Source organism: Erinaceus europaeus, chromosome X (assembly GCF_950295315.1).
Source record: "Erinaceus europaeus chromosome X, mEriEur2.1, whole genome shotgun sequence".
Taxonomy (NCBI): Eukaryota; Metazoa; Chordata; class Mammalia; order Eulipotyphla; family Erinaceidae; genus Erinaceus; species Erinaceus europaeus.
The window spans coordinates 53,843,339-53,869,112 of NC_080185.1; the positions used below are offsets into that span (position 1 = coordinate 53,843,339).

Consider the following 25,774-nt stretch of genomic DNA (forward strand, 5'->3'; position numbering starts at 1 on the left):
TGTTTAGAGACCCCAGGAGTCCATAGTGGAACTTGCTGAGCACTAGGTACTCAGTAGGTACTCAATAAATACTTGTCAGATTCAATAGAAGGTAATTTGGTAGTTGGACCCCCACAAAGCACATTCTGGAATGGGACGTCACTAGAGCCTACCTACATTGTCTCTGTCTGAGAAAAAGAAGCAAGGAGGGGGCCCACAGGAAGTAAATGCTCCTTAAAGTATGTGGATGGCTTCAGACACAAAATTCTGACCTCCTAGTAAATTGGCACGCTGATAATGTTCATTTTGTGTTTTTGTTTAGTGCACTCAGAGTAGCACCACATAATATGTATGGGGTCATAACAGATAATAGAAATCTCATCTGGAAGGTAGGAGTGGATGGGAGGGAATGAACCCACAGAAGAGAGGGAGGAAAATGAGAAAGAAGGAGAAAATGAATAGGGATAATTACCTATAGGGCACTTAGTATTGTAAAAGTAAGGAAAATAGGCAATGAACAAAAACAGAGACAACTGAAAAAGATGCAGGAGGGTGAGATACAAAATTTTAGCATAAGGCAGTGGTAGTGTGATGATTATTCAAAGAGACTCTCAAGCCTGAGGCTCTGAAATCCCAGAATCAATCCTTCACACCACCATAAGTCAGAGCTGAGCAGTGCTCTGGAAATATATATGGCATATACTATTTTTGGCACCAGAATTATCACTAGAAGTTCAGTGTGGAGAGAAATTGAGAGGGAAAGGGGAGATGGAGAGAAAGAGAAAGAGAGACACCTGCTTGTGATGCATTATCCCTAAAGTTGGGGAGTGGGCCTTGAACCTGAATCCTTCCACTTGGTAACGTTTTCATTACCACCTAGCACCCATATACTCATATTATTAAAAGAACCTTTGGAATTATACTTTTTTTTTAAATTGCCACCAAGTTTATCACTGGGACTTGGTGACTATAGGACAAATCCACCACTTTCAATTGACAATTTCCCTCCTCTCTCTTTCTTTCTTTCTCTCTTTCTTTCTTTCTTTCTTTCTTTCTTTCTTTCTTTCTTTCTTTTTTCTTTCTTTCTTTCTTCCTTCCTTCCTTCCTTTCTTTCTTTCTTTCTTTCTTTCTTTCTTTCTTCCTATTTGATAGGAGAGAGATACATTAAGAAGGGAGAGAGAGAGACAAGGAGAGAGAAAGAGAGACACTTTCAGCACTGCTTCACCACTTATGAAGCTTCCCCCTGCAGGTGAGGTCTGGGGGCGTGAATGCTGGTCCTTATGGATGGTAGCATGTGTGTTTAACTGTATTTATCACCCCTGGACCCCTTGGCATTATAAGTTTTTAAATGGCTGACTTTACTACAAGAAACAACAATGGCTGAAAGACACAGAGAGACAACACATACATAGATGCAGCTTGGTAATCAATGGTATCTTCTTTGCTCTTTACAAACTTGTGGAATATTAAACTTTAAGAAGACATGTATTAGAAAAAAAGGAGGGGAAGAAAAAGAAAGAAAGAAAGAAAGAAAGAAAGAAAGAAAGAAAGAAAGAAAGAAAGAAAGAAAGAAAGAAGACATGTATGGATGGTTCTATCCTCTTGTTATACAGATGAAATAACAGGCTCAAGCTTTGCCCCAAGTCATGCAACTACTTAGCAGATATTCTAAAACTTCAGTTTAGATCTTCTGGAGACTGACCCTTTCACCTATTCAACTAAAAATTACTGGTTTCTCAGAGTGGGAGAGACAGTATAATGGTTACGCAAAACTGACTTTAATTCCTTGGGCTTCAAAGCCTACTTGTAGCATCCCTCTTACTTGGCATATGCTGTTTCTTGAATTTTTCCTTTTTCATAGTAGGCTGTTCCTACAACTAACCATCTCCTAGAATATTGTGCTTATTTCTATCGCAAATCTAAGTTCATTTCATCACTATCAGAACTATTTTCATCATCCATTGACTGAATTAAGTGATTATGGGCTTCCATGATACCCAAGTGGGTATATTTATTACATACTTTCCTGCTATGTCATATTCACCAATTTATTCATCTCCTATTCCACTAAACTATAAGTCTCTTTCTTTAATAGGATGACAGATTATCTAACCTGGTGCTGATTAGGGGATTTCTTGTTGACTTGTTTAAGATCCCATATCTTTTTTTGTTTGTTTGTTTGTTTTTATTTTTTTTTTTTAACCAGAGCACTGCTCAACTCTGGCTTATGGTGGTGTTGGTGATTGAACCTGGGGCTTTGGAGCCTCAGGCATGAGAGACTGTTTGCACAACCCTTATTCTATCTACCCCTAAAATCCCATTTCTAAGACTTCGGAGAAAGTAATTGCTGCAGGAGAACTGGCTAGGGTCACAAAGTAGAACTCCAAGAACTAGCCCTCTCCGAGGAGAAGTCAGGCCTTGTCACATATGTCACTTTGGCAGAATCACAAATGACTCCGTGATCAAGTGTGCAAAGTACAAGTTCTTTATTACAAAGGAGTCAAGTAGAAGTCATGCAGAAACAGAATTAAGGTGCAGAATAACTCATGTGACAGATAACACAAAGGCCACAAAGAGAGTGATCCTTCCATGTGTTCTCCTTTCTCTTAAATTCTTAGTTATAGTCCCACTTGAGCCAGCTTCCTACTGGTCCACTGAGATTACTTGCCTTTCTGATTGGGTATCTGTTTTCCAGGTGTGGTTATCTTTCTAATGGTTTTCTTTCTGAGGGTTCTCCCAAAGTGTAATATGCTCCCACTTGTGTTGTTAAAAAAAACTTTCCTACTAACTTCCTTGGTGCTGTGTTAAAGTTCTTCCCCACTCACAGGGAAACCAAAACAGGTGGACTTATACAATCCCAGCTAATTGAGGTTCCAAGCCTCCAATCCTTCAGAACCGTTCCTAATAGTAATTATAGTAAATCTTAGTTTGGTGACATGGGGCTTAATATAAATTACTGTTCACCTGCACTATCCCAGTCTTTAGGTCCATAATTGATCAACAATTTGTTTGGCTTTGTATGTTAACTCTCTTTTCAACCACCAGGTTCCAGATGCTAGTAGAATGCCAACCAGACTTCCCTGGACAGACAACCCCACCAATGTGTCCTGGAGCTCTGCTTCCCTAGAGCCCTTCCCCACCAGGGAAAGAGAGAGGCAGGCTGGGAGTATGGATCAACCTGTCAATACCCATGTTCAGCAGGGAAGCAATTACAGAAGCCAGACCTTCAACCTTCTGCATCCCACAAGGACATTGGGTCCATACTCCCAGAGGGTTAAAGAATAAGAAAGCTATTAGGGGAAGGGAGGGGAGGGGATACAGAGTTCTGGTGGTGGGAATTGTGTGGAGTTGTACCCCTCTTATCCTATTGTTTAGTCAATGTTTCATTTTTATAAATAAAAAAATTTAAAAAAAATACCCTAAAAAAAGAAGCTTACAAAAGGGGCGGAGTAAGTTATATTTGTATGAATAAACTCACTTTTGTTGTTCAGGTCTCAATACCTAAAAAAAAAAAAAAATACTTCATTTGTTTTCTGCACTAGTCAGCCTTACTTCTGGACTTTCACATATGCTATGTCCAATGCTTGAAAGACTCTTACCTTCCCAGTATTTTATTTACTCATCGGAGTTTGGCTAAAATATACTCATTTTTAGCTTAACACTAATGCCATTCAAAAGAGTCAAGATACTTTCTATGACATCCTTACCTTTATACTTAGCTAAGATCTAAGTATCACTCTTTTATAAATTTCTAAATAGACAGAGAGGATGGGAGGAGGGAGATAAGGAGAGGGAGGGGAGGGGGGAGAAGGAGAGGGGGAGACAGGGAGGGAGGGAAAGAGGGAGGGAGAGAGAGAGAGAATGAGAATGAATGATAATGATAATGATAATGATAATGAGAAGGAGAAGGAGAAGGAGAAGGAGAAGGAGAAGGAGAAGGAGAAGGAGAAGGAGAAGGAGAAGGAGAAGGAGAAGGAGAAGGAGAATGAGCAGCACTTAAGTTTCCTTTATGGCCAGACTTTATGGCACATGGCAAAGCCTCACACTAACCAAGTAAGCTATTTAGCCAGCCCTATCATCTATCCTTTAGGATTTTGAATTTCATTGTAATATCATACTTAGTCAGTTTTACATGGTTAATTAGCTGTAGTCTCTCCTTACAGAAACAACTATAAACTTTGTGAAAAGCAAACTATGCTGCCTCCAACACCTTTCATCTGAAATAATAAATGTTTACTGAGTCAATGAAATGAAAAAAACTTGCTAACTACTTTAGATAGGGAAAATTAATGAAGTCTTGTAATTGGAAAGCCCTTGGAGTTCATCTGTCTCAACTTCCATTTTACAGATGGGGAAATTGAGGCTGTGAAAGGTGTATTAATTGTTGATCAGGTTGAGATATTGGACCCAGGTCTCCTGAATTCCAGTCTTGTGCTCTTGCATACTCTACAAATCTAATTTTTATTACTTTAGCCAATCTCAGGGTTAGTATTGACTTTAGCAGACACAAAGCAAGCTGAAATGATTCTCCCCCCCCCTTTTCCTGAGAGTTTAAGTGCAATGATTGGTAGTACCTCTGACTTGACTGTGGTATGGGTACTGGGAAATGGGGGGTGTGTATAAATGTATTCATTGCTGTCCACTTTCAACTTTACAATTATAGTGCTGATAAAGCCTCATTTTCACCATTAAAAACATATATGAAAGTGTTCCCTAGAAGGACTATTCAGTAATGTTTGTATTTAGTTACTCAGATTTTTACCTGAGAGTTTTGCCCTCTTTTCCCTCCTTGTGCTTTTAAATGTACATAGAGAGAGGATGACAGGAATAAGTAGTTTCATGGTATTTTCCATGGCCTCACTAGCCATATGTCTGAAATTTTAGTCAGAAATATTCCTTTGACTAAAGCATCATTGATCTTAAGAATTTCCAGTTTTATTTGCAAATGCTGGACTTATTAGACAAAGAGATTTAACTATAGTGTGTGTGTCAGAGACTCATTGGCTGGGGAGTGAGGAGACAAAGGCTGGGACCACCTGTAGTACAAAGGGAAAAGATGACTAGCTGAAGGTATGGTTCAAATGCCAGATTTTGTCAGTTGCTCATGAATGGCTCAATATAAGAATTTTCAGAGTGACTATATCTTTTCAGGGTTTCACTAACAAAGCAAAGTCATCACTGACTTCACCTTTCTGCTTCATGGGAGTTTGTTCCCTAGGGTCCTTACCCATACCTCAAATTTGATAAATTACCCTTCTACCCTAATTCAGCAAACTCTCTTTTCCAGCCTCCCCATGTAGCTATCAACCAGATTTTGCTTTACCTTGATCACCTTAGTGGAACACTCTGAGAACATGTGCCTATGCCTATCCCTGCCACTTCCTTTCTTCCTTGTAGTTTTTCTTTTTGTTTTTGCCACCAGGGTTGTCACAGGGGCTCCAATTCCACTACTTCTGGTAGTCATTTTTTTTCTTCTTTTCTGTCTTTTTTTCTTTTCTTCTTTCTTTCTTTTCTATTCCTTTTTCTGTTTTATAGAAGTAAGAGACAGTGAGGAGGTGAAGACAATGGGAGTAACACTACATTTATGCTCCACTACTCATGCAACTTCACCCCTGCAGGTGGGGTTGGGGGCTCGAACCCCCATTGTTGTGTGTAGTAATATGTGCACTCTAGTGGTGCCCTCACTTAACCCCTCCATTGTAGCTTTCCAGTGTGCCTGGTTCCCAGTCCTGTTGCTGCAGCCTCTTTCACCTTGCCGGGAGCTCTTACTGTAATAACTTCCTAGCTGATCTCCCTGACTCCAGCCTCTCTCCTTCTTCAACACAGTTTGTGCCAGTTGCCAGATTAATCTTCCCTAACACTCCTTTCATCAAATCCCTCTCCATATCCAGCACCCCTACTGTCTTTTGTATTCACTCTAAATGCCTTCATTTGGCTCTCAGGGCCTCTCACCTTCTGCCCTCATTCTTCCAGTCCCTCCCATCCCCCATTTCATCAACCCCATTTCTCATTCCTCATTATTTCTTAACAGAGCCCTTCTCTTCAACCAAACTAATCGTCTTACTACCATCCCCGCCCTCAATTTGCTCCTTTCTGCTTCTTGTTCTTTTGCACGTACTGCTCTTTCTCCTTGCAAAGCCCTTACCCTCTCATCTCTAGGAAACTGCATCCTTGACTTTCTTTAAGGTATAATGTTTCCGGGAAGTCTTCCTGGATTAATGTCATCATCTGAGATTTTGTTTTCATTAGCTTGAACTTTGTTGAATTGCCAAATACTGAACCATTTCTGACTTTCAGCAATGATCATTTTATACACTTAGTCTGAAACCTTCCTTCTAATCTATGACCACTCTATTTATACTGTTAATACGCACTTCTTTACATGTTGTCTAAGGGAATCTGTCTTACCTTCCTGAAAAAAAAAATCTGGGCCTCTGTCTGCCATAATAACTCCCTGAAGCAGGAGAATACAATTTTCCCCAGTGAGACGTGAAATTCATCAAAGCATGCAGTGGGTGCTCAATTTTGACTTTAAATATATCAGCTTCTCTGAATTATGTAGTAACTTTCATCACTTTCTCTCTTGTATTGTAGTAAAGGGTGAACATTACAGTCTGATTCACTGGTCTATAAACTCTACAAAAGCAAAGGCAAGGTCTAATTCATTACTGATACTAGTACAGTCCATAGTAGCCTCTCAATAAATACTTGCAGAACTGAGCTGAATGAATCACTGCACTTTTTTATTCCTCTGCAAGGTAAAGAGGAAACTTGAGCGGCAAGGGTGGGGGGTGGGGTAGGGGGTCATCTAATTTTAGAGAGGGCCTGGAGAAAGTGACTTGTGAATCTTTGAGTTCCAGCACAATCAAATTACCAGACACATGTAGATATTAACAACCAGCAAAAGCCATGGAAACCAGTTTGGCAGGGTACTTCTCCCTGAGTACCTGCCAATTGCTACTTGCAGACAAAATAATAATAATTAATAATAATAATAATAATAATAATAAAGAAAGAGAAAAAGAAAGAACCAGACAGTTTTTCAATGTTGAATTTCTCTTCTCTTCCTCAGACCTCTTTAGTGACTGCCCTGGTGCTCCTGTGCAGGCTAATCTGATTACTTCTTATTCCTGTGATTCCATAAATTTACGTAATCAGTTGGGGTGTATTAACTTGATAGTCTGTACAGTAAAATATAAACTTGTCAATGAAACTGTACCCTTGAAGTTCTCAAAGGCATTCATTCCAATACTTTCTTTTTCAGACTTGTTGTGGACAGCCCCTGAGCTGTTGAGAGCTCCAAGGGGTAACAGATTAGGTTCTTTTGCTGGAGATGTCTACAGCTTTGCCATTATCATGCAAGAAGTGATGGTCAGGGGTAACCCATTCTGCATGATGAATCTGCCTGCAGAAGGTAAGCTAAAATTGCATACCCCCCAAACTAACCATTATAAAATAGCAGATGTGCTGCAATTGAGAAGCACTACATAAAATGCGTAATTGACACCCATTAAATATACCAGTCATAAAAAGCAGAGAAAGAATGAGGAACCACCACAAATTGGAGGAGATAGACACATAACAATCAGATGTAATCTGGGATCTGTAATAAGACAAAATGGAAAAAGAACACCAGAAAGAAAGTGATAAAAATTCAAGTGAAAAGCCTAGATTAGTAATGGTGTTATACTAATATTAATTTTCCTTGTACTATGGTTGTATAAGTTGCAATCATTAATGGAAGCTGAGTGAGAGATATCCAGGCAGTTGTACTATTTTCACCACTTTTCTGGAAGTGTGAATTCATTAGGAATGAAAGATCAAATAATGCAAAATGAGACAAGACCCACAATATTTAGTTGCTCCTCAATAATTAATGAAACTAAAATTCTTCAAATGATATTCAAGACCCTTCACAACCAGACTCCTAATAATATGTGCTCAGTCCTACACTCCAGCTGAATCACACAGCTGGCAATGCTATGAAAGTACCATGGCCTCTTCTATCTCTATGTCTTTACACATGCTATTCACAGTAACTTGAATTACTCTTCCTTTTCCCAGCCTTGCTTCATCCAGCATATGTCATCTCACCTCTTCAGTATTAGTGAGTGTCCCTTTCTGTGCCCACCCAGGTGTGTGCTGCTGGAATACCTATATTGTTGGTCATTGTTTATTTATTTGGTTGGGTTGAGAGAACTTCAAAGGCATGGATCATACTGGATTTAAGCATGATAGATAGATAGATGGATGATAGATAGATAGATAACAAAGAATCAAAGCTTCTTTCAATGATATTGGGGTCAAGCTCAAATCTTGATCATGCACATGAAAAAGCAACAAACTATCCAAATGAGCTATTTCACCAACCCAGTCGTTTGAATGCAAAGATCTGATTCCTATGGAAGGAATCTATTGCACTGAGAGCACAGAACTCTGATGGTGAGTGTCTTACTAATATAGACTAAGTTTAATTAAAGGAGCAAAAGGTATGATGTTGCAAGGGGCTGAAATTTCAGAGGCAACAACTGAAATTATTTCATAAAGTTAAGGGGATACTTGTAACATGAAGCTACACTGTTGGAATAGGTTTTGTCATGATAAGGATGTTAGAGTTGCCATTGTGGGGGAAGAGACTAGAGCTAAGTAATAAAATAAAGCCAAGACCTAGATTTTGTCCTGTTAGTAATGAGAAACCATGAAAGTATATTAAGGAAGAGAGTGATGTGTTCACATTTATGGTTTTAAGAATGGTTTGGAGAAGGTTGGCCTGAAAGCAGAGAGCCCTGTTTGAAGTCCAGAGTGGGTTACTGGGGGTATTAAAAGCTAACTATTTTTCCCTGTTATCAGGGGGTTTTCTTCCTGTATAAAAATATGAAGCTGGGAGTCGGGCGGTAGCGCAGTGGGTTAAGCACACGTGGCGCAAAGCGCAAGGACCAGCAGAAGGATCCCGGTTCAAGCCCCGGCTCCCCATCTGCAGGGGAGTCGCTTCACAAATGGTGAAGCATGTCTTCAGGTGTCTATCTTTCTCTCTCCCTCTCTGTCTTCTCCTCCTCTCTCCATTTCTCTCTGTCCTATCCAACAACGATGACAACAAGAACTACAACAATAAAACAACAGGGCAACAAAAGGGAATAAATAAATAAATCTAAAAAAAGATTAAAAAATATGAAGTTAATTCACCTAGACCTCTAGCTGATATCTGAAGCATTGAGAAATAGAGGAATTTTGTAGTAGTAGGTTGAAACCTACTAAGGTAGGTTAAAACCTATAGGAAAGCTTTCTGGGCAGGGGTAGATAGCATAATGGTTATGCAAAGAGACTCTCGTGCCTGAGGCTCCAAAGTTCCAGGTTCAATCCCCCCATACCACCATAAGCCAGAGCTGAGCAGTGCTCTGGTAAAAAAAAAAAAAAAAAAAAGGAAAGCAATCAGGGGATAAATGGGATATGGTGGTGGGAATTGTGTGGAGTTGTACCCCTCTTATCCTATGGCTTTGTCAGTGTTTCCTTTTTATAAATAAAAAAAAGATAATCTGTCAGTAACTAGCCATATCACTTTGAGAAAGTTATTTACTCTATGTGTGAGATTTTTCCCTTCTTTAAAATGAAGAGTCCCTAACTCATTTGTTTGTAATGAGAATCAAGTTGCATTGTGCATACAAAGTGCTTAACTCACAGTCTGATATTCAGTAAATGCCGCAGTGAAAATGAAGTTCAAGGTACAATAGACAGGAGGATCTGGATGAAGAACTGACCTATTTACTAGTATTGTTATGTCTCTTTCCATGTGGGTCAGCAAGGGCCCACCATTTGGATATGGGCTGAACATGAACCTGACTGGGGAGCTAAGTGGGTCTATTATGAGGATTGGGAAGTTTATATGATTTGGGGGTAGCTGAAGAAAGCCAGATCATTGGAGGTCTTATGTTAGAATTGAGATCTAGTGGGTTACATGTAAAACACAGCGGACAGGGGATAAAGTTCCTTCTTCCTAAATAGTAGTTCAACTGATCAGTTTTTCACCCACTTCCCAATTGAATGTTCAATACTTAGCTCATATAAAATTTATATTAAGACCACTTTTTATCAGCATGGAGGCTTTACCACTGAGCAATCTTCTCAGATAGAAAGAGAAAGAGAGAGACCTGGGTTCAAGCCTCCACCTGCAGGAAGAAAACTTTTTGAGTGGTGAAGCAGGCCTGCAGGTGTCTCTTTGCCTCTCTTTTTTTTTTCTTTTTGCCTCCAGGGTTATCGCTGGGGCTAGGTGCCTGCACCACAAATCCACTACTACTGGAGGCCATTTTTTCCCCATTTTGGTGCCCTTATTGTTGTCATTATTGTTATTGTTGCCATTGATGCTGTTGTTGCTGAGTAGGACAGAGAGAAATTTAGAGAGGAGGGGAAGACAGAGAGGGGGAAAGAAAGATAAAACACCTGCAGACCTGCTTCACTATGCTTGTGAAGTGACAGCCCCTGCAGGTGAGGAGCCGGAGCCTCTAACCCGGATCCTTCCGCCAGTCCTTGTGCTTTGTGCCATGTACACTTAACCTGCTGAGCTACCGCGACTTCCTCTCTCTCTATTTATATCCCTCCCATTTCCCTCAATTATTGGTTGTCTCTATCCAGTAAATAAGGAAAATAATAAAAAATCAAAAGTAAATAAATAATTAAAAAGAGAAAGAGACAAGCAGGAAAGAAGGAAAGAGGGAAAGGAAGAAGGAAGGGGCAGAGGGAGGAAGGAAGAAATGAAGAAAAGTAAGTAAGGGCTAGACGGTAGCACACAGGGTTAAACGAACATAGTGTCAAGCACCAGGACCCACGAAAGGATCCCGGTTCGAGTCCCGGCTCCCCACCTGAAAGGAGGCTCCCCACCTGAAAGGAGCTCACTTCACAAGTGGTGAAGCAGATCTGCAGGTGTCTATCTTTCTCTCTCCCTATCTTCCCCCTCCCCTCTCAATTTCTCTCTGTCCTATTGAAAAAAAAAAGTGACCACAGGAGCGGTGGATTCATAGTACAGGCACCAAGCCCCAGAGATAACCGTGAAGGCAAGGAAGGAAGGAAGGGAGGGAGGGAGGGAGGGAGGGAGGGAGGAAAGAAGGAAGGGAGGAAAGAAAAGTACAAAAAAGGGAGAGAAACGGGGTGAGAGTGAGAAGAAACAGGGATAGAGTGATAGTGCACACTTTGCCAATTGTAAGGTTCTAGGTTCAGACCCCCAATCCTCACATTTGGGGAGGGGAACGTTTCACAAGTGGTGAAGCAATGCTGTAGGTATTTAGCTTTCTGTCTCCCTCTCCCCTCTGAATTTCTCTGTTTTATCAAATAAAAAAAGAAAAAGAAAAAAAAAGGGAAAAACTGGCTGTCAGGAGTGGTGGATTTGTCATGTAGGCACCAAGGCCCAGTGGTGGTGGTGGTGGAGGGGGGGTTGAAAGAGTGGGAGAGAGGAGACTATAGCACAGATGCTGCTTTTATTGCAGTTGAGACTGGATTTAACCTGGGTCACATGAATGACAAAGCTGAGGCACTATCCAGGTGAACTATTTTATTGTTCCTTCATTCAGGCCATTTAAAGTGAAAACAAAAGAGATGACCTATGATTTTTCCTGACCCAACCCTTTCTTGGCTAAACTATAATAATTGCATTATCTTGGCCAAATGCTGTTTTTATTTTTCCTCTTGGTTTGAAAATCTTTCCTAAAGGGAATGGTTAAATTGGGTTAAAAAGGTCAATTGAGGGAGCCTGGCGGTAGCGCAGTGGATTAAGCGCACATGGAGCGAAGCACAGGAACCCGCTTAAGGATCCGGGTTCAAGCCCCTGGCTCCCCACCTGCATGGGCGTCACTTCACAGGCGGTGAAGCAGGTCTGCAGGTGTCTATCTTTCTCTCCCCTTCTCTGTCTTCCCCTCCTCTCTCCATTTCTCTCTGCCCTACTCGACAACAACGACATCAATAATAACTACAAAAATAACTAAAACAATAAAAAAACAGCAAGGGCAACAAAAGGGAAAATAAATAAAGAAAAGGTCAATTGTGTGGTAGACGTGAACTCTTAATAGTGAATTTAATGTAATAGGTAATATACACCTGTTGGTTTTTGAATGAAGTGCAACTGAAATTTATATAATGTTATAAGGTAACACTATTCAAATAGTAATCTCTATGAAAAGAAAACCATTATATTCTTGCTTTTGGACAGAAATAATAGACAGACTTAAGAGGCCTTCTCCAGTGTATAGACCAGTGGTTCCCCTTGAGTACGCTCCTCCAGAATGTCTCCAGCTGATGAAGCACTGCTGGGCAGAGGATGCAGAACAACGACCAACTTTTAATGAAATATTCAACCAGGTAAAAACTCTACATTGTAGCCCAAAATCATTAGGACTCTCACCTACTCAAGGCTAACTCTTGTGAAGAGAACTTTCATTTCGTGTGGTACTGTGGATCGAACTATGGGGCTTCAGCCATGTATTGTATACTGTTGTGCTCCTGAGCTACCTTCCTGGTTCCTAAATAAGCTCTTGCAAGAGAAAATGTCATTATTTTTATGGGAGAAACATAAGGGTTGTTACTTGAATTCTCTTGGTACTGAAACATCACCAGTCCATCCTTTCCTAGGCCCAAGAAGAGCCTGTTTCAGACCATTTACAATCTAACTCAATTAGCCTTTTTTAAAAAATTTATCTAAGAAAGGATAAAAAAAAACCATAGGGTAGGAGGGGTACAACTCCACACAATTCCCACCAACCAATCGCCATATCCCACCCCCTCACCTGATAGCTTTCCCATTCTCTATCCCTCTGGGAGCATGGACCCGGGGTCATTGTGGGTTGCAGAAGGTAGAAGGCCTGGCTTCTGTAATTGCTTCCCCGCTGAACATGGGTGTTGACTGGTCGGTCCATACTCCCAGTCTGCCTCTCTCTTTCCCTAGTAGGGTGGGTCTCTGGGGAAGCGGAGCTCCAGGACACATTGGTGGGGTCTTCAATCCAGGGAAGCCTGGCCGGCATCCTGATGACATCTGGAACCTGGTGACTGAAAAGAGAGTTAACATACAAAGCCAAACAAATTGTTGAGCAACCATGGACCCAAAGCTTGGAATAGTGGAGAGGAAGTATTAGGGGGATACTCACTGCAAACTCTAGTGTACTTCTGCTTTCAGGTATATATTTTGCAGTAGTTTATGGATACGTGTGAACATATGCTCTCTCTCACAGAAACTGGTGTATATCTAGGTTTTGGGACTTTGTTAGAAAGTGAACCACCTGAGATGGAATTAGAGTATACTATGAAAGGAAAGGTCTCACCCGAGTAATGAAGCTGAAGGGTTGTCATTCCACACATGAAGTCTCTGGACACAGTCTGAAGTGAAGCATGTTGAGGTGGCAATCGTTGTGTTGATTAGGTTGTGATCAGCAGATGCAATATTATTTGATACGGATTGGGAGAGGTATACAGGAAAGTGAGCCCTATCCAAGGGTTCCAGGACTGGGGGAAGTAGAGGCTCTATAGTGGAGATGTGAGGTTCGTGCTGTCTTAGGGTTCAAAAAGATAATCGATTGTTAATGTTATCATCACATTATTTGGTAATTGGATTAACTTTGAAAAGTCCTTTTGTTAGGGTTTGCTATACCTTACCACAATGGAATACTATGAAGCTATCAAGAACAATGAACCCACCTTCTCTGACCCATCTTGGACAGAGCTAGAAGGAATCATGTTAAGTGAGCTAAGTCAGAAAGATAAAGATGAGTATGGGATGATTCCACTCATCAACAGAAGTTGAGTAAGAAGATCTGAAAGGGAAACTAAAAGCAGGACCTGATCAAATTGTAAGTAGGGCACCAAAGTAAAAACCCTGTGGTGAGGGGTAGACATGCAGCTTCCTGGGCCAGTGGGGGGTAGGAGTGGGTGGGAGGAATGGGTCACAGTCTTTTGGTGGTGGGAATGGTGTTTATGTACACTCCTAGTAAAATGTAGTCATATGAATCACTATTTAATTAATATGAGGGGGGAAAATTAATTGTATGTCTCGAAATTTTTTAAAACACAGACTGAATCTTTTTAATATATAGGCTGTGTATTTGATATGCGGACTCTCTCAAAAGCCTAGGCCAAGTAGATCAGAAGCAACCAATAGCACAGCTATATACAAGATACTGGGTACGGTACAGCAAACCCTATCAACTAGCCTTTTTAAAAATCGGATTTAATCACTGGTCATTGGCAAAACAAAAGTACTAAGATTGTTAGAAGTTGGGTATCATGAAATATGGGGAGATCCTCACAAGGATATTCTTGCTTTGGAGACCCTAGAGAACTCTGATGAGTATGCCTTTTTAGTGATGGAGGCTGAGGAAAAATACAGGGTGTTTGAAAAGTTGTTCAAGTTGGAAGGAAGAACAAATGTGGGTTTCAAAAGCAGGAGATTCCTTCAATTATTAAGGACCTACTGTATAGCATTAGCGGAATAGATCAAAACGTCAACCCTTTTTAAGATTCTGAATTTATTTTTATTAAATAGGAGTTTATATTAACACTATTCCTGCTACCAAAAGTCCCTATTCCCCACCTCCTTATAATGAAGCTGAAAATCTACCCTCACCCTACACCCAGTTTTTTTTTTTTTTATTTTGGTGTAATACTCCAAACTGAGTCAAATTCAGATACTGAATTTCTGAGTTGAGATAGACAGTTGATAAGTAGGTAGAGTACACTGTTTTCACAGGATGCCCCAAGCTCAATTCCAACATCAAATATGACAGAGCAGTGTTCTGAAGTCTCTTCCAATCCTATAAAACAAGTAAATAAATACATACATACATTTTAAAATATAGTGAGTTTTTACTTGTTTTTCTAATTCATTTCTGTCATTGCCCCTCCAGACCAGCTTTTCTTCAGATGGAGTGAGCCAGAGACAGAGAGACAAAGGGAAAGAGGGAAAAACACTACAATACAAAAGCTTACTCTAGTGTGTTGGAGTTGGTCATGAAATTGGGTCATGCATGTGCCCTCCTAAGTGAGCTCTCTTGTCAACCAAGATACCGAATTATTTAAAATGTCAATGCATAGGCAGGTGGTAGCACAACTGGTTAAGTGCACATAGTAAAAATGTCAATGCCGGGGAGTCAGGCAGTAGCACAGTGGGTTAAGGACATGTGGCATGAAGCACAAGGACTGCCGTAAGGATCCCGGTTTGAGCCCCTGGCTCCCCACCTGCAGGGGGTTTGTTTCACAGGCGGTGAAGCAGGTCTGCAGGTGTCTGTCTTTCTCTCCTCCTCTCTGCCTTTCTCTCCTCTCTCCATTTCTCTCTATCCTATCTGACAACGACAACAATAACAACTACAACAATAAAACAACAAGGGCAACAAAAGGGAATAAATAAATATTAAAAAGTATAGATGCCCCCATACTTGAATTGAGGGCTAGAGGGGAGAAATGAGAAAAGCACTGAGAAAGTTCTGTCAGGAAATGTAGGGAATAGATCCTGTATTTGAGCATGCAGTTTAGGGCTTTGTTGAAATTGCAGGATACTGACTCTTAGGGTGCTCTCTGCAAGTACTGTGTCAGCTCTGATGGAGAGACTTTGGAGCCTGGCTGGAGTACAACAGTGAGATGCTTTGTGAGTGGCAGGTATCTGAGGCAAAAAGAAGAAAGAGTTGGATTGAAAGCCCAAGGGGCCCTGCATATGAAGTCATCCGTGTCCCCAGCTAACAATGTCTCCATTAGCCTGGTTGGGTTTCTTGAGGACACTCAAACAGGTGTTCAATAGTATGGAGCAGGCAAATGACCATGAAGGTCAAATTTCTAAAAACTCACTGTGAGGCAGGAGAAAAAGCATTTGTTCCTATGTTGATGCTAGAGATGTTATTTCAGAAGGTAGCAGAGAAGCTGGTGATAGATAGGAGTGCATATCATACAACCTCCAAACATGACACTGCTGGGGCTGCCCTTGTTGAAATGCTTCAGTGAAGGTTTAGACTGTCTGAAAGATAAAAAGTAGCCTCTGTGTTCCCTGCAATTAATAAACCAGAAATAGGGAAAATGAGGGAGTCTCATTAGCCTAAATTAGTTAATAAGGGAGCCCAAAATATCCAAGTAAGCTACTGAGATGACCCTCAAAAACTGGATAAATATGTCCATAGGGACCAGGTACAGAAGGGAACTTCTAATGTTGGCCTCGGGACATTGAGTGCAAAGTAGAACATGTGTGCCTCTTCATCAGAGGATTCATTGGGATTGATTTTTTATATATCTGCTCAGCAAGACTATCACCAGTTCTTTATCCTTGTGGACACAGTCTTGTGCATACTGAATACAGCAACAAGGAGAGCCTACTTTTTCATGATGTTGATGTTATATCAAGTTGTCTATTTCTGTAGGTAGGCTAGCGTCTCAAAATAAGGTATTGAAAAATCTTTGTGGGAGTCGGGCAGTAGAGCAGGGAGTTAAACACACATGATGTGAAGTGCAAGGACCAGCGTAGGGATTCTGGTTTGAGCCCTAGGCTCCCCACCTGCAGGAGGAGTCACTTCACAAGGGGTGAAGCAGATTTGCAGGTGTCCATCTTTCTCTCCTCCTCTCAGTCTTCCTCTCCTCTCTCAAGTTCTCTCTGTCCTATCCAACAACAACTACATCAAGAACAACAATAATAATAACCACAACAACAATAAAACAACAAGGGCAATAAAAAGGGAAAAAATAGCCTCCAGGAGTAGTGGATTCGTGGTACAGGCACTGAGCCCCCAGAAATAACCCTGGAGGCAAAAAAAAAAGATTCAGGTTATTTTTAAATTTAGATGTTGTGGTTCCTTTGTCTATATCTGGGAGAAGAAAAAAAATTGTCACACAGCCATCCCTATGGAATCAGGGCAGAGATGGGGGCAAGACCAGTTGAATTTCTACATGACTCTGACTTATATAAAGAGTAGGTGTTAGGTGGCATCATTATTCCTAGCCCAGATATTAGGAAACAAGAATACATTTTACAATTTAGATCTTGGATCCTACTATTCTTAAGGTCAAGGAGGGGCCAGGTGGTGGCACATCTGGTTGATTACACATGTTACTATACACAAGGACCTGGGTTCAAGTCCCTGAACATAATCAGCTGGGGGGCTTTGTAAGTGGTGAAGAAGTGCTGCAGTTATCTCTCTTTCTCCTTGTCTATCTCTCCTTTCCCTCTCAAGTTCTGTCTGTCTTTATCAAATAAATTAATTAAATATTTTAAATATCTATTTATTTATTTATTTCCCTTTTTGTTACTCTTGTTATTTTTCATTGTTGTTGTAGTGTTGATGTTGTTGGTTGTTGGATAGGACAGAGAGAAATGGAGAGAGGAGGGGAAGACAGAGAAGGGGAGAGAAAGATAGACATCTGCAGACCTGCTTTACCACCTGTGAAGCGAACCCCCTGCAGGTAGGGAGCCAGGGGCTTGAACCAGGATCCTTACACCGGTCCTTGCGCTTTGCGCCACCTGCGCTTAACCTGCTGCTCTACCGCCTGACTCCCCACTAAATATTTTTAAAAGAAGGTCAAGGAACCTTTCACTATTGAATAATGGCAATATGGTAGCATTAAAAGATGAAGATAGTTTAGTGGGCTTATGATCCAGAAAGGTAAAACAGAATTCCCCATTCTCTTTCCCCACTCAAAGATGCTATCCTCTCAAGACTAAACCCTGTTACTTTTGAAGTGACTACTGTTGATGTGAAAACACCTCAGAACTGAATGATATTTCATAGAGCATCTTTGTTTAGTCATGAAGGAGCCAGATGGTGAAAAACTAGTAGAGAAAGAGAACCCTATGAAAGGACCAGTGTTAGGCAGACAGTTTTCTTCTTCTTCTCCTTCTCCTTCTCCTTCTCCTTCTCCTTCTCCTTCTCCTTCTCCTTCTCCTTCTCCTTCTCCTTCTCCTTCTCCTTCTCCTTCTCCTTCTCCTTCTCCTTCTCCTTCTCCTTCTTCTCCTTCTCCTTCTCCTTCTCCTTCTCCTTCTCCTTCTCCTCCTCCTCCTCCTCCTCCTCCTCCTCCTCCTCCTCCTCCTCCTCCTCCTTCTTCTTCTTTTTCTTCCTGGTTTCACCTTTCCAGCCCCAGCACTGTAGAAGGGATTTGTTATGGGGAGTGTGGAACTGTGTCATCTCTGAATTTTGTAAATAAGAAATTTCCTGGATTCTGGGCTGGGTGGTGACACACCTGGTTGAGTGCACATGTTACATTGTGCAAGGACGTGGGTTCAAACCTCCAGTCCCCACCTGCAGGGGGAAAGCTTTACAAACGGTGAAGCAGGACTGCAGATGTCTCTCGGTCTCTCTCCTTCTTTATCCTCCCTTCCCCTCTTGATTTCTGGCTGTCTCTATCCAATAAATAAAGATAATTTTGAAAGAATTCAAAAGAAATTTCCTGGTTTCTCTTTCTGTTTTACTTTTAGTTTAAATTTTTCAACAAAGGCAAGAAGACCAATATCATTGATTCTATGCTCCGGATGTTAGAACAGTATTCTAGCAACTTGGAAGATTTGATCCGGGAGAGGACTGAGGAGCTGGAAATTGAAAAGCAGAAAACAGAAAAACTTCTGACACAGATGCTACCACTGTATGTGTGAACACCTAAAGAGTGTGAATCCCTGTAACAGTGCTTTCTATTAAAAATAGGGGGAAAAATCCATCAACTCCCTTTGTCCTACACCCTCTCAAGTCTCAGTAGGTTTGAGTCACACCTTAAAATCAAAGAATTGGAAACCAAGGGAGTGGAGAATGATCCTTAATTTACCACTATCCATGAATCATGCTAGTCATTTAAATTTTGGGTACCTTGGTTTTTTCTCTTTCACTTTATGGCTCTGTCTGAAAGTTGGCCAGTTAAAGGCAGGTAGTTCCTTGTGCCCCCTAGGGAAAAAAAATAGATGGGTTGAATTTATCTGCTTTTTCTCCCTTTCTTTACTTGAAAACTTTACTCCTGCTACTATTTCCAAAATTTCCAGGTCATTTCATCATACTGTAAAATTACCTTCTAAGAAATGTTTGAGAAAACTAGTCTCCTGCAAAAGCAACCTCCCAAAGATATTGTGCAGTGGGGAGGGATCTGTGGGTTTGAGGAAGAAGAATTGAAAAGATGAAAAAAAAAAAAAAGGAAAACATGAGGACATAAATCAAGAAAGGCAGTCTATTCAGTTCTGTATTCAGCACTTGCCACAGTGACTGGTACATTGTAAGCACTCAAGATATATTTGTAGAAAAAGTAAATCAATTTATGTTCATGTCCAGGTGACAACTTCTTCTTCATCACTTACTTGGAAGTGATTTTTGGAGAAATTCTAGCAGGTGTGGTGTGTGTGTGTGTGTGTGTGTGTGTGTGTGTGTGTGTGTGCGTCCTGTGTATCTCTCTGTTTCTCTGTCTCTGTGTGTCCTGTGTATCCTCTCTCTGTTTCTCTCTCTGTCTCTCTGTGTGTATGTCCTGTGTATCCTCTCTGTTTCTCTCTGTCTCTGTCTCTGTGTGTGTGTGTGTGTGTGAGTGTGTGTGTGTGTGTGTGTGTGTGTGTGTGTGTGTGTGTGTGTGTGATAGAGGGAGGCCTGTGTCCTCTGAGGAACACCTGTATCTGCTTTTCAGATCAGTTGCCGAATCCCTCAAAAAGGGCTGCACAGTTGAACCTGAAGGCTTTGACTTGGTCACCTTGTACTTCAGTGACATTGTAGGCTTCACTACTATCTCAGCCATGAGTGAGCCCATTGAGATAGTGGATCTTCTCAATGACCTATACACACTCTTTGATGCCATCATTGGTAGTCATGATGTATACAAGGTAAGTTACTTATGGGGGAAATATGATCCAGAGAAGAAGGCTACATGGGGCTCATGTATCTGTATTCCCAATTTGAAGGATATGGTCTCACTGGAGAGTTATTCAGGGATTCAATTTTAAATAGTGCACCACTTCCGCTGGTTTCCTTTAGGAAATGAAAGCTAGATAGAATGCATATAATTCCACACTTTATGAAACAGTAATTTCACCCCAGAAAATTATTGATGGTCAGATTTCTGTTGAGCTTCTTTCTATAACTGGGAGTAAGAACAGATTGGGACCTGGGGAGTTATTTCACTTCAAAGGTAGTATCATATGAAGCACTGGAGAGAATAAGAAGTACTGGTGTTTTCTCCATAGTTGATGACTATAATAGAGTTTATCCTGGGAACACTGATGTAGATCTAATGTATGATGTTAAACTTTGGTTTCCTTTTTTGGTACTGTTTTTATTCAGAATGAAAAAAAATTGGCTTTAATACTACCAAAGAGCTATTAGACTTGAGGCTCTTAGGGCTTCTTACAGGGTAATCAAAAACCCTCCTATTTTTCTGAGGTCTGGGGAAGCAATTAATTGTGAGGTTTCACCCTCTTGCTCCTGCTCATACTTTCCCTGACTTCTTTCAGTTTCTCAGTCACTACTCTTCCTGCCAAATATTATAGAAGATGAGTAGAGAACTGATGGCTATATTCACTCTTTTAGTTTTATGTGTTGTTTTGACTCCAAGAAGAGAATAATGATTTTAGAGCTGTGCAGGACATATCTTCATTATCTGCAACATAGATACTTGTCTTATTGATGAAGAAAGACACCCCCAGGCCTCCTAAACTTTAGACAGCTCCTCTGTCCCAGGAACCAAAGTCGAGCTATAGAATGAGTAGCTCCATTCATTGCCTCCTTCACAGTGGTCTGAAATATTCCAACTGTCAAATCATACAAAGGGCAGTGTGTTTATCTCACATTAGACAGGATCCTTTCAGGACAGGTAGAGAGCCTCAGGGCTAGGCCACACCACCTAAATAGGGCTCAGAAATAGACATAATACCTGTTAATCAACAGTAGCTGCAAACTAATCAAGAAATACATGGAAACCACAGTGCAGGAAAAGAAAGAAACAAAACACGGAATCAGACTATCTGTCTTAACTTGTTGAATTCAAGCAACCTGAAGAGAAAAACAAATCACTGAAAGCTAATCCAGCTGAAACTAAAGTCAAGGATGATTCAGCAGGGGAAGTAACATAGTCACTTGCTTAATCAATCTATTTGATTTTGTTCAGACAAACTGTTGGAGGTCATATGGATGAGGCCATTCAATATTTTGGTACTACACAGCTGCAGTTAGTGGGCTAGTTTCAGGATAGAGAGGGGCTATATGAGTCCAAAAATGGAATCTAATTTTCCATCCTTTTATTAAAAACAATACAGAACAAAGGAAATAAAATTGAGTGAGCAGTGAATCACTAAACCTGTTTGTGTGTTCATTTTCTTTACCTCTAAAATTGAACTCAGCTCCCATGGTACTTGGTAATCTGAAAAATGGAAGTGAGAAAACTACTGCTGAATTAGGAACGTGGTGATTTTTTTCAGTTTCAGCTCTCTCCTGCTACCATACGATCTCAGCCTTACCCCTTCCCTTTCTGTGGCCTTATGCTATTCCAAATTCTATATAGTAGTTGTGACTTTTATTCAGATCTTTGAAGATTATTCAAGATAAGGATCATTCACCACTCTCTTATAATGACCAGCCAATGAGTTTCTCTTTCATACACAGCATTACAATTTTACCCATTGCCTTCCTCTATGTAAGCAGGCACAGTTACTTGTTTTTAGGACCCTTTTTCTAAAATTCTGTCAGGTATGTGAGACCCTGAATGGAATCATGTTGAGATGCAAAGTCCGATAGATGCCTGTGACATCTAACAGCCTATTTACATTTATCTTACTAGAGAACATGGCCATGATAACTCCTTAAGTTCTGTGAAAACACACACACACACACACACATACACACACACACACACACACACACACACACACACACACACACACACACACACACACACACACACCTCTTGTTAATTTCATACTCTTTGGTTCCCAGGTAGAGACCATTGGAGATGCTTACATGGTGGCCTCAGGTCTCCCAAGAAGGAATGGCAGTAGGCATGCAGCTGAGATTGCAAACATGTCCTTAGATATCTTGAGTTCCGTGGGTACATTCAAGATGCGGCACATGCCAGAGGTGCCTGTGAGGATTCGAATAGGCCTCCACTCAGGTAACTACAACCAGCTAAAATGAGACACTTCTGGGAGCCTCAGGGGTTGTCTATAAAAGAAGGGGTAGGGGAGTTCTTGTCTTATTAGTAGCAATTGAAATATCTAATACTAATGTCGAATACTCTGTAGTCCCCTTATGCCTATTCCAAGTTTTTTCAGCACTTGTCTACTCCAGTGGACAGCAGTCCTTCTTCTAGGTGTTGTTAGGTTTCAGGGTTAGTTGCCAGAACGTACTACGTAAGTGTACAATTTTTAGTTTAAGATAATCAAAGTGCTGAAGACTCAAAAAGAATGTTGACCTTCCTATTAACTTTTGTGCTGTAGCTTCTGTGCTACCACCTGACCTCAATACTTTAAATTACTAATACTATTGTCTGATAATCCTTTCTACCCTTAAACTATTGATATCTGCCAGGGTTCTGTGCCTCACCCGCTGATTTACTCCCCTTACTTACACTTCTGGGTTTTCACTATGCCCCCACCCAGCTACCTGAACTAGGCAGACCTCTCTCTCTCTCTCTCTCTCTCTCTCTCAAAATTTTATTATCTTTATATATTAGAGACAGCCAGAAATATATTAAAGACAGCCAGAAATCAAGAGGGAAAAGGGTGGGTGATGGAGAGGGAGAGAGACAGAGAGACACCTGCAACACTGCGTCACCATTCACAAAGCTTTCTCCCTGCAAGTGGGGAACAGGGGTTCAAACCTGGGTCCTTGCACATTGTAACCTGTGCACTCAACCAGATTCACCACCACCTGGCTCTCGCAGACTTCTTTTTCTACAAGCTTCCCTAAATTCGATGTTCAGATCCAACAACAATATTTTCAACGATTTTTTTTCTACTACTCAAATTCTACTCCAACATTAGGTTCCCAATTTGATTTTGCTGAAAGAGAGAGAAAGAGAGAGAGAGAGAGAACCTAGTACTAAAGTTTCTGAAACTTCTTCTTTTTTAATTTTTTACTATCTTTTATTTATTGGATAGGGACAGCCAGAAATTGAGAGGAGGGGGAGATAGAAATACAGAGAGACACCTCTAGCCCTGCTTCACCACTCACAAAGCCTTCCCCTTGCAGGTGGGGACTGGGAGCTTGAACCCAGGTCCTTGCGCACTATAATATGTGCGCTCAATCAGTTGTGCCACCACCTGCCCCCTGAAGTTTCTGAAACTTCATTAATGTGATGATGACTGGGCTCAAATTTGAGCCGAGTACATGTCAAATCAACACACTACACAAGTGAACTATTTTACCAGCCTTCAGTCTCCATATTAAAATCTTTTGCATTTTTGTTGACTAAATCTGGTGGTAAAAAGCAAATGAACCCATTTCTAAACTATTGTGGTCTCCTGGTCAAGATCTCAAGATGCCTGCCTCCATGGGTGGCCAACACTATATCGTTTCTTCTCCAAAACAGAAGATTCCGGGTACATCTGGGTGACAAGTCTAGCAGATGGAGACTTGTCTCAAGTGGCCTCCCCCAGGGCTCTGTTCTGGCTCTTACGCTATTTAATATTTACATCAATGACCTCCCAGAAACTTCTTCAAGGAAGTTCATCTACGCCAATGACATCTGCTGTGCAACTCAGGCATCCAAGTTCGACATCCTCGAGGAAACACTCACGAAAGACATATCTCTGATATCTGATTACTGTAAAAAATGGCGACTAATTCCTAGCACTGCTAAAACGGTATCATCTGTTTTCCATCTACACCATGCCTCGGCCTCACGTGAGCTTAATGTGCAGCTGGGCGATACGAGAATCCGGCATGAAGCCCAGCCAGTCTATCTTGGCGTTACTCTCGATCGCACTCTGTCATTTCACAAACATCTCATAAAAACTGCAGCAAAGGTGGGCGCGAGGAATAACATCATTGCAAGACTGGCCAGCTCCTCATGGGGCGCGAGCGCTTCCACACTATGATCATCATCTCTGGCATTATGCTATTCCACTGCAGAATACTGTGCCCCAGTATGGTTCCGTAGCCCCCATGTCCACTTGGTCGATTCCAAATTATATTCCTCCATGAGGATAATTTCTGGAACCATCAGTTCCACCCTGGTTTCATGGCTGCCAGTTCTTAGCAACATCGCCCCGCCAGATATTTGTCGGGATGCGGCATCATCTAAGTTCATTTCCCACGTCTACGCTCGACCGGACCTGCCAATATACGCGGATATCTTCGCCCACCCTGTCCAACACTTGACGTCTCGTCACCCAATCTACACTGAACTATGCCTACACTGAACTTCTCTGTTCCAGTCTCTTGGAAACAGAGCTGGCAGTCAGCTGAGGTAAAGAACAAACACCTCATCACAGACCCCTGCAAGCGTCAACCCGGCTTTGACCTAGCACGTTATGATTGGGCCCTCCTCAATTGCTATCGAACAGGCCATGGCCAGTGCACCGCTATGTTCCATCGCTGGGGAGCCAGAGTCGACCCGAACTGCCCCTACGGCTCCAGACAGACTATGACCCACATAGTCAACGACTGCCACCTCTCCAGATTCAAAGGAGGTCTCGAAACTTTACATCAGGCTCAACCTGATGCTATTGACTGGCTACGGAAGAAGGGCAAACGCTAGAAGAAGAAGAAGTAGTACATATAGCCTGCTTCATGCATTACCTTGGGTAGTTGCTTCGTTGCTTCCTCTTTGGTAATCTTTTGGTTAAACTATGGACTTCTAATGAACTGAAAGATGTGTTACATATTTTCCTATTCCCCTGAGTTCTTAGTTCAATACTAACTGAATACTTCTGAATGAGTGAGAAATGAATTATAATGAACAACATAAGTTTTGTAGTTATTCATCTTTATTTTTAGCAAAAATAACTGCTAAAACAAAAATATTTAGGGAGTCCGGCGGTGGTGCAGCGGGTTAAGCACACGTGTTGCCAAGTGCAAGGACTGGCTTAAGGACCCCGGTTCGATCCCCGGCTCCCCACCTGCAGGGGAGTCACTTCACAGGCGGTGAAGCAGGTGTGCAGGTGTCTATCTTTCTCTACCCCCTCTGTCTCCCCCTCCTCACTCCATTTCTCTCTGCCCTATCCAACAATGACGACATCAATAACAACAATAATAACTGCAACGACAATAACTATGACAACAATAAAAACAAAAGGGAAAATAAATAAATATTAAAAAATTTTTAAAAAAGAAAAAATATTTTCTCTAATTCAGCAAAGAGAAAAAATAAAATATTGAAAACTTTTTTCCCCTTTATTGGGGCATCAATGCTTTACAGTTGACAGTAAAATACAATAGCTTGTACAAGTACAACATTTCTACATACCAATACAACCCCCACTAGGTCCTCCTTTGCCATGATGTTCTAGGACCTGAACCCTCCCCGCCACACACACACATCCAAGTCTTTTACTTTGGTGCAGTACACCAACTCCAGTCCAACTTCTGCTTAGTGGAAAACTTTTAATTCAGAAACATAATAGAGTGGTTCAGGAGGTGGTGCAGTGCATAAAGTGTTGGACTCTCAAGTGTGAGGTTCCCAGTTCAATTCCCAGCAGCACATGTACAAGAATATATATATATATATATATATATATATATATATATATATATATATAATTTTTATTTATAAAAAGAAACACTGACAAAAACCATAGGATAAGAGGAGTACAACTCCACATAATTCCTGCCACCAGAAAGCCATATACTACCCCCTCCCCTGATAGCTTTCCTATTCTTTATCCCTTTGGGAGTAT

The 25,774-nt window shown here is 41.1% G+C and overlaps 1 protein-coding gene across 1 annotated transcript in view; it reads left to right on the forward strand.

Moving 5' to 3' along the window:
- The window catches only part of GUCY2F (guanylate cyclase 2F, retinal), a 133,863-nt gene that overhangs the window by 94,912 nt on the left and 13,177 nt on the right, over positions 1 to 25,774 (forward strand). Inside the window, exons 10-14 of the mRNA XM_007534369.2 lie at positions 7,244 to 7,393; positions 12,173 to 12,321; positions 18,398 to 18,561; positions 19,576 to 19,768; positions 21,873 to 22,047. Of these exons, the coding sequence (XP_007534431.2) occupies positions 7,244 to 7,393; positions 12,173 to 12,321; positions 18,398 to 18,561; positions 19,576 to 19,768; positions 21,873 to 22,047 (831 nt within the window). The remainder of the gene's footprint in view (positions 1 to 7,243; positions 7,394 to 12,172; positions 12,322 to 18,397; positions 18,562 to 19,575; positions 19,769 to 21,872; positions 22,048 to 25,774) is intronic.